This window comes from Delphinus delphis, chromosome 18 (assembly GCF_949987515.2).
Source record: "Delphinus delphis chromosome 18, mDelDel1.2, whole genome shotgun sequence".
Taxonomy (NCBI): Eukaryota; Metazoa; Chordata; class Mammalia; order Artiodactyla; family Delphinidae; genus Delphinus; species Delphinus delphis.
In genome coordinates this window covers 15,339,141-15,356,197 of record NC_082700.1, presented here as the reverse complement: position 1 = coordinate 15,356,197, position 17,057 = coordinate 15,339,141, and the positions used below count along the sequence as shown (strand labels likewise).

Genomic DNA, 17,057 nt, shown 5'->3' with positions numbered 1-17,057 from the left:
GTCTGTGAGCATTGCTTTGGGATTAAATCCCACTTGGGGTGGAATTTGGGTCACGTGTTGGAGGCTTCAGCAGGGCAAGAAATTGCTCCTCAATGACTACCTTGTCTCCAGCCATAGGGCAAAATGAGGCACAACTGCTGGCGCTATAAAACCGTCTCCTCCTCCTCCTAACAGAAGGAGCCCAGGCTCCAGTGTGTTTCCCCTTTGAAATGTATCTTACTAACATTCCTCACCTCCAAAGTGCACTTCCCACCCCAGCTGTGAGTCTCATTAATGTTTAACTGTCTTATTCATGGGGTGACTTGTTTCAAGAAATGAATATTACAAGACAAGAGCTTCCCTGAAGTCCCTTATTCTATTGCTGTAGAACAGGTCTGGCCATAGTTTGATGACTTGCCCAGGATCCCACAGCTCACTCGTGGGAGAGCTGGAACACACATCTCTTCTACCATTCCCTTCTGTCTCCATGCTCTGTTGCTTTAGTTGATGACCCCAAGCTTAATCTTGCCATTAAGTTGGGATTAGAGCTTTACAGTGAAGGGAAAGTTTAGTGGTTTTTTTCACATATATTCTACATAGGAAAGAAAAAAAGAATCAGGTGAAATTTTTTTTTTTTTTTTTTTTTTTTTTTTTTTGCGGTACGCGGGCCTCTCACTGCTGTGGCCTCTCCCGTTGCGGAGCACAGGCTCCAGACGCGCAGGCTCAGCGGCCATGGCCCATGGGCCCAGCCGCTCCGCGGCATGTGGGATCCTCCCGGACCGGGGCACGAACCCATGTCCCCTGCATCGGCAGGCAGACTCTCAAGCACTGCGCCACCAGGGAAGCCCCAGGTGAAATTTTTAGTTATTAGTAAAAAGCATTTTGTTAGGCAACTTCTGGAGACTTTAAAAATTATAAAGGCCTTTGTTGGTTAAATTCATACTATATGTTAGGAAAAATCTGATACACTTGAAAGCTCTGAAATTTTATTTTTACTTCTTATTGCAGCAGCAAGATTAACAGAATTGTGTACTTGATTGTATCATCCTTCACTTTCAGGTATGTGAGACTCCAGAAAAGGAGGTAATTAAGTATGTATTACATTTAATATCAATATTTTTTAATGGCAAAGGATCTGGGAGGGAAAAAAAAAGCATTTCCACTGTCAGTATGTCGCTAAATAACCTTTGTGCCCCATTTAATGCAATCTAATTTATCTTGGAATTTTAATTGAAGCTAAACATTAAGAATTGCAAAGAAATGGCATGTACGGAGTCTAATATCAACATATTAACATGTTTTTTTCTACCTGTAAAAGTAAAAATAATGAAACATGCATTTCAAAATTCTATAGTTTTAGTAAATATTAATAAATACTAGGTGTTTATTCACCTAGAATTACTCCTTAATTCTGGAAACATTTTACTTAGATCTTTCTTTTCTACATGATAGTAAGATTTCATACTATGTTACAGATTCACACAATGTACTTGCTTCCTTTAAAATTGATATTTTAATTTGCATTGCAATTGTGAAAAAGTGCTTTAAGATTAATTTACCTTCATAGAGTATACAAATAGTATAATCAACTTATAGAGAATGTGTTTAGCATATACAGGAAAAAGGCTTAGGAGTTACTTTAGAGTTCAATTATGTATGTATTTATTGAATTGAATTCCTTCTTACATGCCCAGAACTGTGCCAGAACCATCCATTGACATGTAATCTTCTATTTGTTGATAAACTCACTGATAAGAAGCCTTACTGGTCAAAGTAGTCTTTTAAGGGCTTATGTTAGTCATGCTTTCACTTGGTTTTTATTACTAAATTCCTTAAAAATATCAAGATTAATGAGGTTTAATTTATTGAGGGAAATGGGTAGAAGACCCTTATAAAATTCTTAAATTTTAAGAAGGGTCTACAATTGGAAACGTAATTTTAATGTAGTTTGCCTCTTCTGTCTTGGAGTGTTGGTCTGATGTGTCTTAATATAAAAGGGCATGATATCATGAAGTGGTTTAGTGGGAAATTTATTTCTCTAACAACTGCTTCTATTGGGTGAAAGCAGAGTCATTTATGTTGAGGTTCTAAGGGCAGTTCTCCCTACCACTGAACAGTTTAACCCCAAATAATGACATTTTGATATCAGATCATTGGGCTGAAGTTAGTCTACCTATAGGTGTGAAAACCACTTTATCCTTATTTGGTTTATTTGTTTGTTTGTTGTAGAATATTTGGAATTTTGCTGACCTTTGTGGATGTGTCCCTCATCATTACAGACATAGTTGTCTCTGATAGCACGATGTATATTCCTATGGAATATCGTTCAGTTTCTTTAGCTATTGCTTTATTTTTTTTCATGGATGTTTTCCTTCGAGTATTTATAGAAGGGTAAGTTTGATTAATTTTTTAAAAGCACATAGAGCTATTTTGTACTGCTATGAGAAGCATCCCAAGGAATTACCAGGTCAACCCAACTAAATGTGCCCCTCTTTATCAAAATAATTCTCCTTGAAGGCATACTCCACAAGAGAAACAACAATCCAAATCCCAATTGCTATCAGACTGAGCTTTAATATTACTATTGCAACTGGCACTCTAGCCTCCAAACCATGTATTCTAGATAGTTCCTTCAACAGGTAAAGCTTAAAGGGTTTGCAAAATGGGGCCAGGCAGCTAATATGTCTACATGCATGTTATTAAGAGGAATATGTATGTGAAGTATAAATATTGATATTTTTATTGATTCAATGTAAATAAAAGCTGACAGTATATTAAGTACTAGATAATAGATCATGAGCAAACCCTACCTCAGTTAAAATAAAAATTTGTGGTACTTCCCTGGTGGTCCAGTGGTTAGGACTCCATGCTTCCACTGCAGGGGGCATGGGTTCGATCCCTGGTCGGGGAACTAAGATCCTGCAAGCTGCACGGCCAAAAAATTTTTTAAAAATGAGAAATTTAAAAATAAATGAACAAAAACTTGTGTTAAGCTCTATGGGAGAGCGAGTCAGGGACTAAACTCCCCAGCCTCACTTCATCAGAGCATTTTGGAACATGCTTGTCTCCTTTCTGGCTGAATCTCTGTCCTCGTGCCTCTGAGCTGAGGACAGTGGCCCACTCCCAGGTTACTCAGAGCCTAAAGGGGCTATCCCAGGATTAGAAGATGATTTCCCTGGAGCCCCAGTGCCAATGGCTGAAGGAGCTAGTGTTGAGGAGGTGCCAGGACTGAAAGTTCAGCTTTGCACAGAGGAGGCCACACCAGCTCACTGGAATTCCACTGTGGGTGCAAAGCCAGGTGATGAGTTTGCAGGCCAAAGTAGTGGACCCATCTTCCTCTCACAAGCTCCTTTCATGCACATCTTACAGCCCGTTTCTCTAGGGCTGTGACATGTTCAGCTTCCATTGTGCGATAGCATTGCTCACCATCCCATCTCTCTCCCACCTGTGTGAAGGCAATGCTTGTCTCTTGTTCAATGGTTTGGTTATATCTCTTACTATACTATGGTTATACTTGCCATATTGATGTTCTTGTCCTATATAAGTATAAAATGAGTATGAATATTTTTTTCCTTAATCTAGTCTAGTAAATGCACTTTAAATCATTCATCAAGGGCTTCCCTGGTGGCGCAGTGGTTGAGAATCTGCCTGCTAATGCAGGGGACACGGGTTCATGCCCTGGTCTGGGAAGATCCCACACGCTGCGGAGCAACTAGCCCCATGAGCCACAACTACTGAGCCTGCGCATCTGGAGCCTGTGCTCTGCAACAAGAGAGGCCACGACAGTGAGCGGCCCGCGCACTGCGATGAAGAGTGGCCCCCGCTTGCCGCAACTGGAGAAAGCCCTCGCACAGAAACGAAGACCCAACACAGCCAAAAATAAATAAATAATAAATCATTCATCAAAGCTGAATTCCTTTTTTTAAAAAATATTTATTTATTTTGGCTGCGCTGGTTCTTAGTTGCAGCATGCGGACTCTTAGTTGCGGCATGCACGTGGGATCTAGTTCCCTGACCAGGGATCTAACCCGGGCTCCCTGCATCGGGAGCGCAGTCTTACCCACTGGACCACCAGGGAAATCCCAAACCAGAAATTTTAAGGGGGATGAGTCAAATAATTTGTGCTTTTAAAATATCCCTACCTCTTCTTTGGGGAAGCATAAACTTATATATATATATTTTTTGTTACAGGATACGACGGTATTTTTCTGATATATTTAACTCCTTAGATGCTGCCATTATTGTGGTGACTCTACTGGTCAATATTGCTTGTATTTTCTATGACTTTAAGGTTCTTAAAGATTTCCCCAAGTAAGAAACATATGCTTCCCTTCTCTTAAAGTTTTTCTTTCTTAAAAAATATTTTCTGTGGCTTTCATTTTGTGTAATCTTTTTAACTCTGAATGTGCTAATTCTGTGCTAAATGAGCTGCTTGAAAATGAAACGTTGAGATAAATTTCCACATATCTGGAAACTAAAGGATGGTGGTGTTTAGGGACCAGTGAAGGGTGTCCACACTGAGTACCTTTAGTTGAATGAAGAAGATGATGCCCCCAAAGAAGAAACTGGGGACTTGCCTCTTGTCCTAACTTGAACTTCTCTACGTTTTTAAATTCCCACTTGCGCTTCAACCACAAATTTCTTACACGTGAAATTCCTGGGTTTTTCCTATAACCAAGAGAGTACTGGTTTGAGTTGATGAAAAATGTGAGTGCCTCCAATGATGATTCTCTAAAAAGGAACAAATGGAAGAGAAAAACGAGGTGACATGGGTAGAAACACAGAGGTACAATTTTTGCAGTATAGTTAACATGATGAAAGCTGAGGCAAGGTTAGAACCATTAGGGATCAAACAAAAATGTGTATGAGAGACCGATGGCTTTTTTCTTTCTCCTCCTCTTTCTACTGTGGCAGTGAGAAGAAAAAGAGCAAAAGTGTTCTAGGATGTAGCTGTTGGGTGGCTCACTAGGCCTATTCCTTAGTCAGATAGCTTGCCACTTCCTGCACTCCAGCTTCTCAGGACTTTCCCTCAGGTCCCAACAAAACTTGATGTGACAAGCTTTCGGAGTTTTTGAAAATAACCAAAACCAGTATGGTCTTCAGACAGGCAACCTCAGCATCACCGAAGAGCTTGTCAGAAATACAAGAAGAAAAACACCTCAGGGCCCACTCTAGACCTACTGAATCAGTATGCACACTCAAGCTAGAGAAGCGCTAGCCCAAACCATCAGTTCTTTGCCAGCGTGTTTCTTCCTGATGGTAGGAGACACACTTGGGAAGTAACTCATCTGCTACCTGCCTGATGTGTGTTCACAGCTCTAGTGAACCCCTGTTACTCATGGGAGTAACAGAGGGGAATAAGAATTCTGTTTTGATGGGAAAAAGATTGAAAAATGCTTGTCTTAAACCACAGAAGTTAAACCCACAAATTCTGAGAGTCTACCATATGACTTCTTCTTTAAATCAGAGTTTCTCAACACCAGCACTACTGATGTTTTGGACAGATACATTTTTAGTAAAGGAGCTGTCCTGTGCATCGGTACTGAACAGCATCCCTGGCCTCTACCCACTAGATGCAAGTAGCAGCCCCTCGCAGGCAGTTGTGACAACGAAACATGTCTGGGCATTGCCAAATATGCCCGGGGTGGGCGGGAGGCTTGGGCCAGGGGGTCGTGTGCAAAATTGCCCCTGGTTAAGAGCCACTGCTCTAACCTTAGTTCATACTGACAAAATCCTCTGTTTCTAAAGCAAAAATGAATCTTTTATTGTTAGGTCGACAATTATTTTACGACCTCTACGACTTATCACTCTGATAAGAGTTTTTCATCTGGCTCATCAAAAAAGACATCTTGAAATGCTGACCAGGAGGATGGTAAGTGGGCAAAATATGTTTATGATTCAGAAAAAATGTTTGTGCTTCAGGAAATGCTGGCAAGGGTTGTAGCTATCTATATATTGTTCTTTTTTTATGTTGAGTTATGTTTTACAAATGAATGATTGTTTTAAACCCTCAGGTTTCAGGAAACAAACGGCGATACAAGAAGGATGGATTTGAGTTAGACCTCACTTACATTACTGGTTTGTGAAGTTTTCATATATTAACATCACATTTTTCTTGTGTGTGAGTAATTATATGCTAATTTTGTTCTTTCCCTGTCTGAGGCATGTTTTTTCAAAGCATTTTTTATCCACGAAGACATATGCCCCTATGATAGTGGGACATATTTGGAGTTTAACCCTGAAAATGGAAAAATCTTAATTTTCATCTCAATTCAGGGCTACTTGCTTATAGTATAGGAAGTTGAATGGATTTTCAGCTGACTCCATCTGTTTGGTTTAGAATTTATTGAATTCTAGTAGTTATCCTCGGTCCCAAGGATTTCGGAGAGGCCTGTTCTCTTCCTAGAACGCTGAAGTCCTTGCTTTGTAGGTCTGGGTTTCTGAGTCAGGGGAACACTGGAAAGCATCCTAGGAGTTCCCAACATTGCTGGAGCCCAGATCTCTCATTTTTCTTTGGTGTTTAAAAAAGAAATCAATTCCCACCACAGGGGGCCCTCCAGACTAAAGTCAACGCAAATCTGTTGCATAAGGTTGGAACCAGTTGAGACTTGGGAAGACTGAATGTAACGGTCAAAATAGTGGATACTTTAATATCCAGTATTGGATATTAAAGTTGATTATCCTGAGGGTTAGTTAGCTTTTTTCCTGTCATTCTCAATCCTGACAGTTCTTTTCTATGAAAGCAGTCTGATTATATGTAAGTCGAGTTCTCATATATTGTTTCACATCTATAACATTTGTTAATAGTGACTGTTTTGACTTCCAGAGCGTATCATTGCCATGTCATTCCCATCTTCTGGAAAGCAGTCTTTCTATAGGAATCCCATTAAGGTAAGAGTTTTTATCTAACAAATGCTCACATTTCTCAGTAAGCATAGACTGTGGAATTGTGAGATAATGTGGGCCCAGAGATGACAGTGTTCTCCTAAAAATTTACTCTTTCAGGTAAAAAATTATCATGGATTGCTATCAATTAGCTTTCGCTCTGTGATGAATCACCCGCAAACTTAAATGACTTATAACAGCAAACATTTACTTTGCTCGTGATAATGTGGTTTGTGAATTTGAGTTGGGCTTAACTGATCAGGGACACGCTTAACTAATTTCAGCAGAGCTAACTCATGCATCTGTGGGCAGCAGCTGGGCATCTGAGGGTGGGCTAGTCTAAAATGGCATTGCTGGCTGGCTCCAAGTGATGTCTCATTCTGTAACAGGCTGGCTCAGGCTTGTTCACATAAGGCAGTGGCAAGGACCTCACTAGCATCAAAGAATGCAGAGGCCCTGGCTCTCAACTAGTATAATGTGGCTTCTACCTTATCCTATTGGACAAGCAAACTACAAACCCGGTTCAGATTCAAGCAGACGTCAGATGCCGTCTCTGGAAGGCAGGAATTGTGGTGAATTGTGGCTGTTTTTCATGATCTGTCATAGGGAAGAAGATTGAGAATTCTTTAACTAAAATGTGTATTCTTAGATTGAGATCCTAAATTACAGTGGATACATACTGCTTTAGGTCCCGTAGATTAAATAAAGTTCAAACATCAAGTGATGCTTACTATGAAATGCCAGTTAAAAGTCATTGTTTAAGAAGTTTGCATATGTGTGTGGGTGTGTATACATTAGTGCAATTTACAGTATTTGTTCTATCTCAATAAAACTGTAATTTTGTATGTATATGTGTGTATGTCTATATATAAGTATGTGTATATATAATTATACTTTGAGGCATGTAAATTGTGCTAATCTCATGTATATCTTGATAAAATTATATATAGGTATAGATACAGCCAACACCCCTATCAAAATATAGAACATTTCTTGCTCTTTTTCAGTCAATACCCCAACACACTGGAGGTAATTACTATTCTCCCTTGTGTCACAACAGATTAGTTCTACTTTTTCTTGAATTTCACATAAATGGAATCATAGACTACATCTTCTGTGACCAGCTTTTTATGCTTAAAATGAATTCTGTGGGATTTATCCAATATTGTTGGGTGTACAGTAGTTCTTTCTAAATGGTATAAAATAACATTTATTGCTTCTAGAATGCTGATTGAAAGCTCAAGCATTCAGTTTACTTACAGAAATTATACAATTATACATTGCTTCACAAAGGCAGCAAACACATTACACTCTAAAAAGTCTCTTTTACAGAAAATTAAAAATTCTAAATATCAAAAGGTACATCTGAAGAAACAAGTATAAATTTGGCAGCCAGTAATTTTGACAGGAAGTTGTATGGCTTGCGTGACTTTAATCTGTGAATATGACCTTCAGTCATTTAGCTCAAGTTCATCATTAATTTAGTTTTCCAGTGTAATTGTGTTTCATACCATTGACATTTGCATACTCTAGAATATGTTAGAAAGAAATGTGTAATATTCACAAATGTTCAGAAAAGCAAGCAAAAGTTCTGTGAATCTGCCCAGTTCTTCTGAGACGGTCTCACATCAGCTTCATAAGCATATTCAATCCTACAAAATAGTAAGCTAATGTTTTAACACAATTTCCAAGATAAAGCACATTTTCTCACAAATGGTGAAGTCTTTTTCTCAAGCACCACAAAAGTATACAAAAGAATTTTAGTTTGAACAGATCTCTCAGAACGTGTTTAACCTGATATTTCAACAGACTTAAAGTTTCCATGGTTTCATAAGGACCAGATTTTTAATTACTTAGAAGAGAAAGGAACGGCCTTGAAAGATGTGGACTCGATCATTACCAATAGAAAAAGTAGCCAATGCATATCTTATAGAGACAGAAAAATAGAACATTTCCCCTCTCAGAATAATGTGTATATAATTATATGTAATATATATTATATATACTATACTATATAGCATATATAAGATAATGTATAGTTGTACATGTAATTATATAATATATAATACATTTCCCTCTTAAAATAGTGTATATTTAAATAAATATATATTAATATATAATGTATAATATATAAAATTAGTATATAGTAAATGTAATATATATCATATGTTATATATAATTATATGTTATATATTACTGCATATAAATTTTATATAGTATAACTATTATTCTATTTATAAATATATATTACATATATATCTTATTTCTTATAGAAACAGAAAAATATAACATTTCCCCCTTAGAATAATACATGTATACTTACATATAATATATATTATACAGAATAATATATAATTACATGTATAAATTATATATTATATGTATATGTCTTATATAACATGTAAATATATTATTCCATTTATAAATATATAAACTTATCTCTTATAGAAACAGAAAAATATAACATTTCCCCTTTATAATAATATATTATATTTATATATAGTATATTATGTTATTATATATAATTATATAATATATAAATTATATAACTATATATTACATATATAATTATATAACAATAATATATAAGTATGCATATATTATGAATATATTAACATCATAAATATATAATACTATAAGTATATAGATATGTAACTTATATAAATTTATAATTTATATATTATATAATTATATAATTTATATTTTGTATGAATGATATGTAAATTAAAATTTATATATAATTTATGCAATATATAATTCTGTTATATATATTATTTGTATATACTGTTATATGTTATATTTATTTTATATATGTATTATATTACATATGTTATATAACATATATAACATATTATAAAATATGTTACACATAAATATACATATATTATTCTAAGGGAGCAAATTTTTAAATTTTCTGTTTCTGTAAAAGATGAACATATATGTAATTTATAAATATAAATAATATAACTACCATGAAACCCTTTAATTCATATGGTAAATGTTGAAACTATGACCAAAATATGAAAACTACCAGAGCTGTTAGAAAAAGACTAGAAGCCTTTTCACATATGTATAATCTAAGCATGACACTCTCCAAAAAAAAAAAATTGTAATTATTACCTTCCAGTTTGAAAACTTTAATTCTAAATTAAAAAAAAAAACCTATACACAAGCCACTGATTTAACCAGATCCTCCCCCGCCCCCCCAAAAAAGTGTTTAGTAAGCAGGACCCGGAAGAGCTGATACTCACAGTTCCTACAAGAACAACTCTTTCAGGGTTTATCCCATGAAGTACTTTATTTTACAACCTTCTACTTGTGCAAAACTAAAGGTCCATTTGATTACACAGAAATTTCATACAGTGTAAGACTAGAATTGAGTGTGAAATACTGCATGTAACTATTTCTAAATAGTCTTGTTCTATTGGTTCATCAGTGACTTCTGTGGCTTTATAGTCATTTTCTGTGTAAGATTCTGAGAGAATCTCTCCAGTTCTACTAGAATTGGAGCCTCCTAATTCTTCTGTTTCATGGCAGTTGGAATCCTACTTGCAGGGCCTCTGTTTTCACTGTCTTCGGAATGTAAATCTGTCTCATCGTGAGACAGATGAGATTCCTCTATTTGATTATTTTCCACAGAATTCTCTTCATTTATAGTTAAGGCATCATGAGATTCTTTCTCTTGAATTTTTTTTTCTGGAATCATTTCTGTTGTTATAAAGACACTCGTCCTCTTCATCCTCTTCTCTTCGTCTTTATTCTTAGATGAAACTGGTTCTTCTGTTTCTTCTGTCATAACTGAAGAAGTGTGACTAGAAGTTGTTTGGTCATCTCTGACTTCACCTTCTTTGTCAAACTTGAGTTTTTTAACCTCATGTCCCTCAGCTCCCAGACCATATTCATTTGGATGTTTATTTTCTATACGGCTGACTGAGGAATTCCTGATCCAGATGTCAGAGTCATTGTGAATTTTGTCCTCGTCATGCTGTAAGTTTGTAAAGACTCTTTGCTCACTGTGCTCTGAGGCAAACCATTCCTTCCTTCCTCCCTCCCTCCCTCCCTCCCTCCTTCCTTCCCTTCTTCCCTCCTTCCCTTCTTCCCCTCCTTCCTTCCTGTTCTCTCCCTTCCTCCCTCCCCACCCCATTCTCTCTCTCTCTTTGTTTTTGTATAAGTTGCAGGAGTACAGCATTAAAATTCAACATCTGTATACACTACAAAGTGATCACCAGCACAAGTCTAGCTGCCGTCTGTCACCATACAGTTGAGCCTCTACCTATTTCAGCCACACCCCAAACCCCTTCCCCTCTGGTAACCAGTAATCTGTTCTCTGTATCTATGTTTGGTTTTGTTCACTTTTGTTTGTTCATTTGTTTTATTTTTTTAGATTTCACATATGAGTGAAATTGTACGGTGTTTGTCTTTCTCTTCCTGACAATTTCATTTAGCAAATACTTTCAAGGTCCATCCATGTTGTTGCAAATGGCAGGACTTCATTCTTTTTATGGTTGAGTTGTATTCATTGTGTGTGTGTGTGTGTGTGTGTGCATGCACATGCACGCGTGTTTATCACATCTTTATTCATCAGTGGACATTTGAGTTGTTTCCATATCTTGGCTGTTGTTAATAATGCTGCAGGGAATATAGGGGTGCAGATATCTTTTGGAATTAGTGGTTTTTTGTGTTCTTTGGCTAAATACCCAGAAGTGGAATAGCTGGGATCATATGGCATTTCTAGTCTTAATTTGGGGGGTAATCTCCGTGCTGTTTTCCATAGTGGCTGCTCCAATTTACAGTCCCACCAACAGTGTTTGAGGGTTCCCTTTTCTCCACATCCTCTCCAACATTTGTTATTTCTTACCTTTTTGATAATAGCCATTCTAATAAGCGTGAAGTGATACCTTATTGTGGTTTTGATGTGCATTTTTCCCTAATTATTAGTGATGCTGAACATCTCTTCTTGTGCCCATTGGCCATCTGTATATCTTCTTTGGAAAGTTGTCTATCCGGGTCCTCTACCCATTTTTTAATTGGGTTGTTTTTTTGTTTTTAAGTTGTATAGTTCATATATTTTGGGTATTAACCCCTTATTGGATATATAAATTGCAAATATTTTTGCCCATTCACTAGGTTGCCTTTTCGTTTTGATCATGGTTTTCACCACCGTGCAGAAGCTTTTCGGTTTGACGTAGTCCCATTTGTTTACATTGGCTTTTGTTTCCCTTGCCTTTGGAGTCAGATCCACAAAAATATCGCTGAGAGCAATGTCAGTGAAATTACCAGCTATGTTTTCTTCTAGGAGTTTTATGTTTTCACATCTTACATTCAAGTCTTTAATCCTTTTTGAGTTAATTTTTGTGTATGGAGTGACATAGTGGTATAGGTTCATTCTTTTGCATGTGGCTGTCCAGTTTTCCCAACACCATATATCAAAGAGACTATCCTTTCTGTATGTTCTTTGCTCCTTTATCATAAATTAATTATCCATATATGTGTGGGTTTTTTTCTGGGCCCTCAATTCTGTTCCATTGATCTATGTGTTTGTTTTTGTGCCAGTACCCTACTGTTCTGATGACTTCAGCTTTGTATCAACAGTATAGTTTAAAACCAGGGAGTGTGATAACTCCAGCTTTGTCCTTCTTTCTGAAGGTGGGCTATTCAGGATCTTTTGTGGTTCCATACAAATTTTAGAACAAATTACAGTTTCCTTAAAGCTTGTTAACCACCTACTAACTTCCTTCTCTGGTAGCTTTAAACAATGTGTATTTACAGTAGAGGCTAATCAGAGTAGTCATCACAACTTTTGTGGGCTATTTGAAAACCATCAGTGGGTTAGATATGACTTGGAATGTATGTACCTTTTTATTCCCTGAATCTCCCATAAAAGGTGCTAAGTGACGGACCAGTGAATAGAAGGGTGATAATCATTTGAGGTTAGTCCTAGGAAAAGCCTTATGTTGGTGCCATGTGGAATATGTAAGGTACGTGTCCGTCTTTTTTAGGAAGTTGTACGGTTCCTGGATACCAAGCATCAAAACCACTACCGAGTCTACAATCTATGCAGTATGTACATGACTTGATATTTTGCTATTATAGATAGAAAACAGGTCACTCACTGCATGTAAGAAGGTGATTCAGTTTTTACATTTCATTTAATCATAGGTATTTGGTGGTGGTGGGAAGTGAGTTTTTAAAAGTCTCCATCTTGTGCTGGCTCTATTTGGTAGGAAAAGAAAGTGCAACAGCACACAGTGCCCCGTGAGGTAGGCAGGAGACTGGGGGCAGAGCTATTTTAGGAGACTCAAGTCTAGTGGTAGTAGGTTTTGGAAAATATTTGTTTTTTCCTGCCAGCTTGTGTTTTGAAGACAATTCAACAAATGCATGCTCTAACCCACTAGGAATGAGGAGTGAGGAGACCAGGGCCCTGCATGGGAAGAAACCCCCAAACCCTATAGCAAACAAATTATAGCCCAGCTGACCCTCTTCCTGTATATTAAATGGACATTTTCAGGAGGCAAGTATTTTGGTTGGCCACATTGGCTTCTGCTCTGTGTAACCTTCTGATAATGTAGTGAGTAGCCTGCTAGAAAAGTACAAGTAAGTCCTATTAAACCAAAATAATTTGGGCTTATGTTACTCAAGATGGACAAAACACTACTCTACTTTTATTTTTATTATTATTTTTTTTTGCGGTACACAGGCCTCTCACTGTTGTGGCCTCTCCCGTTTCGGAGCCCAGGCTCCGGACGTGCAGGCTCAGCGGCCATGGCTCACGGGCCCAGCCACTCCGCGGCATGTGGGATCTTTCCGGACCGGGGCACGAACCCGTGTCCCCTGCATCGGCAGGCAGACTCTCAACCACTGCGCCACGAGGGAAGCCCCTACTTTTATTTTTGAGACCCTTACGTTTCTTTTAGAGCAGCAGGAGCCAGACAGAAAGCTCCTTTTAAAGGTAGAGGAGGAATTTCAAATAGAAAAGTATAACTTATTTATACCTTGACCATTTACTGTGTTTATTAGGGTTAGAGAGATGACCCGTGCATCATTTATTTCAGGTGAAAGAGCTTATGATGCTAAGTACTTCCATGATAGGGTCCGTCGATACATGATTGACGATCACAATGTCCCCTCTTTGAGGTAAGTTTGATGCCAAGCTGGCTGTCATAAGGGGGCTAAATACAAAGGGCTTGATTTTTTTGGGAAGTATTTTCATTCAACTAAAAATCTTTCACTTGGAATCAGTGAGATGGTGGCGTTCTCCAAGGAAGTAAAAGAGTGGCTGGCTCAAGATGAGGAAAACATCACAGTGATTCACTGTAAGGGGGGCAAAGGTAAAAAACATTTTTCTTTTTCTTTCTCTTCTTCTAAAGAAATTTGAAAAATATATTAAAGTACACCAACAAGATACGTTCTGCTATTAACCGGTATTAATCATTGTTAACATTTTTTACTATTAGCTTCAAGACTAAAGGAAGGGGAAGGAAAGAGGGAGGAAGCGGGGAGGAAAGGAAGAAAGAGTAAAGAAGAGAAGAAAGCAGGAATAGAAGAACTGAGGAAGGTTAAGTGTGTTTTCCCTTGTTTATTGACTATTTGGGTTTCTTCATTTTTGATTTGCCAAAATATCTGTCAAAATACAAACACTGTTTAACTTTAGAAACCATCAGAGCACTTTTCATTTTATTTAAGGTTGTTCTTAAACTTTGTGAGGACCTTTTAAAGTTAAGAGTGTCGACAGCAATGCCATTTCAAAGACCAAAAATTATACTGGAATTTTTATAGTGTAATGATACATAGAAGTTGATTTTGGTGGGGGGAAAATGGGGGTGGGGGGAAAGCCAGTTGTGAATTCAACCAATTTAACTTGAGTCAGATTTTCTCTCATTCAGATTTAGGCTTTTAATAATCATCTAGGCATATTTCACAATTTTTGACAAATAAGGCATTATGGTTTCGTTGGGCTGTGAAACAGTTTTTTATATTAAATTCCAGGAAGACACACTTTAAAACTGCCTTCTGTAATTGAGTAGAATAAAGTTTTAGTCTTATTTGAAAAGTAGTTTCAAGCTCATGAGTTAGTAGGCAAGTTCTATCTTTAGTTCCACAGGTCGAAATATTCTGTATGTACGGCAATTTACAATATTGTGCCTAAATGAAGAATACAGAGGTTGAACCACATGGAATTGCCTTTCTTTGGGCCATCTTTTACTTTAAAAAAAGGCCATTTAATATGGCTCAACCAAAATATTATAATCTAAGAGTTGGCTTTAGTCTTCTTTTAATCAGGTTAATTCCCTGCTTAAAGGAAAACCTTCATTTCAAATTTAATTATTTTTCCTGAGGGCAGGCTTACATTATTCTGTGTTCATGTGTGTTTCATTGCTTTTCCTTTAGGATTGTTTGGAAGGCTAGTATTCAGTTGGTCTGTACCAGAGCAGCTCCTTTTTTCAAGTTTTCATTCATCTTGGTTTTGCTTCTTTTTGTTGGTTGATGCCTGCACATTACCAGTAATATCATGATAGCCCAAATATTTTGTTATTGATTTATAGGACTTCTTTAAATAATCTGGGTGCTAATTTTTTGTTAGCAGTTTGTATTGCAAATATCTTCTTCCACTGTGTTGTCTTTTAAGTTTGATTATGATTTATTTTTTCATATAGAGGTATTTAATTTTTAATGTGTGAAGTTTATCAATCTTTTGTGTGTGCGTGGTTCGTGCGTTTTGGTCACGTTTAAATCCACCCGTACGCTGAGGTGGTGAAGATATTCTCCTTATAAAATAGTAAAGTTTCGCTTTTTACATTTAGGTCTTTAATCTAATTGGAATTTGGGGAGGGAGATTTTTTTTCCATATGGATAGACAATTGTCCTAAAACCATCTATTACATGCTCATGTAGTCCCCATCAACTTGTAGTCCCTTCTCAGTCATATACCAAGTTTCCATATGTATTTGGGACTGTGTGAATTTTCTGTACCACACTATTATAATTTTTATATATTTCTGGTTGCATTGCATTGTGGTCAGAGAACATATGCATTTTTTTTAGTTCTTTGAGATGTATTTAGACTTGCTTTATCGCCCAGAATTTGGTCAATTTTATCAAATGTTTTCTGTGCACTTGAAAATAAAGTGTGTTATGCATCGTCCTGAACAGTGTTCTATATGTGCCCCTTAGGCTGTTAATTGTTTTATTCAAATCTTCTATATCCTTACTGATATTTTATTTTGGTTTGCTTGAATTCTTTGCAGCATAATTCCTTCCTCCCACCACCACCATTTGCTTGGAAGTCATATACTCTTTTTATATTCCTTAGTAATTTCTCTAAAGATTTCAACTGACATCCCTTATTTAGCTATCAGTTTTTGCTTCTTTCTTAGTGTTGACCTTGTATCTTCCTGAACCCTTTCATTAGTTTTAGGGGTTAGCCTATAGATTTACTTGGACTTTTCTAGTCTGCAAATAATGAGAGTTTGTTTCTTCTGTTTCTATCCCTATACATTTTGTTTTTCTTATCTTACAATACTGGCTAAGCCATGTAGTAAATAGAAGCAGTGAATAGTGGATAGTTTGTTTAGTTCCTGGCTTTAAGAGGAATGTTATCATCATTTCATCATTAATATGATATACCTGGTAGGTATTTTGGTAGATTTCCTTTCACCATAGTTAAAAACTTAAAACCTTTGTCCAAGAGCAAAAGTTTAGTGAATGAATATATGTTTATGTTTTAAGTTAAAATACTGAAGACAAGTGTAAATCATTTTAATGATTCCTTGCATACCTGACTTGACTGGATGAGAGGGCATCTACTTTGTGGTTGTGCTTATCCATAGCCACTGGGACATGAATCTGCAAGGTTTTTTTCGAATGGGAATATATAAGGGCTGTAAAGACTCAGAGGTGTCCTCCAGAATTGAAATGTGAATCATCCATGCTAGAGAGCTAGACTGTCAATGGTCAGTTAGCCTCCTTTAGCAAGAAGCTTTTCCTTATCAGAGCACAGGGTGGTACAAAGTCCTCTTTGGAAGTACTTGGCTTAGAATATTGTTTTTCAAACTATGGGTTGCAAAATAAATTTAGTGGTTCATTTTCTTAAAAGGATAGAATAGAAAATAGGGTGCATCTTAAGGTAAAAGGATAAGTTTGGAATTACGTAAAATAAAGTTCAGCATATACTGGCTAAGACAAAACTACAGATC

At 36.8% G+C, this 17,057-nt stretch overlaps 1 protein-coding gene and 1 pseudogene across 1 annotated transcript in view; one reads left to right on the top strand and one right to left on the bottom strand.

The window, feature by feature from the left end:
• Nucleotides 1–994: 994 nt before the first annotated feature.
• LOC132413854 (phosphatidylinositol 3,4,5-trisphosphate 3-phosphatase TPTE2-like) overlaps nucleotides 995–17,057 on the top strand; it is a 45,183-nt gene continuing 29,120 nt past the window's right edge. Inside the window, exons 1-9 of the mRNA XM_059996105.1 lie at nucleotides 995–1,038; nucleotides 2,209–2,370; nucleotides 4,171–4,290; nucleotides 5,752–5,851; nucleotides 5,994–6,057; nucleotides 6,806–6,870; nucleotides 12,864–12,924; nucleotides 13,917–13,998; nucleotides 14,104–14,192. Coding sequence (XP_059852088.1) covers nucleotides 2,282–2,370; nucleotides 4,171–4,290; nucleotides 5,752–5,851; nucleotides 5,994–6,057; nucleotides 6,806–6,870; nucleotides 12,864–12,924; nucleotides 13,917–13,998; nucleotides 14,104–14,192 — 670 coding nt within the window. The 5' untranslated portion in view covers nucleotides 995–1,038; nucleotides 2,209–2,281. The remainder of the gene's footprint in view (nucleotides 1,039–2,208; nucleotides 2,371–4,170; nucleotides 4,291–5,751; nucleotides 5,852–5,993; nucleotides 6,058–6,805; nucleotides 6,871–12,863; nucleotides 12,925–13,916; nucleotides 13,999–14,103; nucleotides 14,193–17,057) is intronic.
• On the bottom strand, nucleotides 9,788–12,250 carry LOC132413885 (serine/threonine-protein phosphatase 4 regulatory subunit 2-like; annotated as a pseudogene).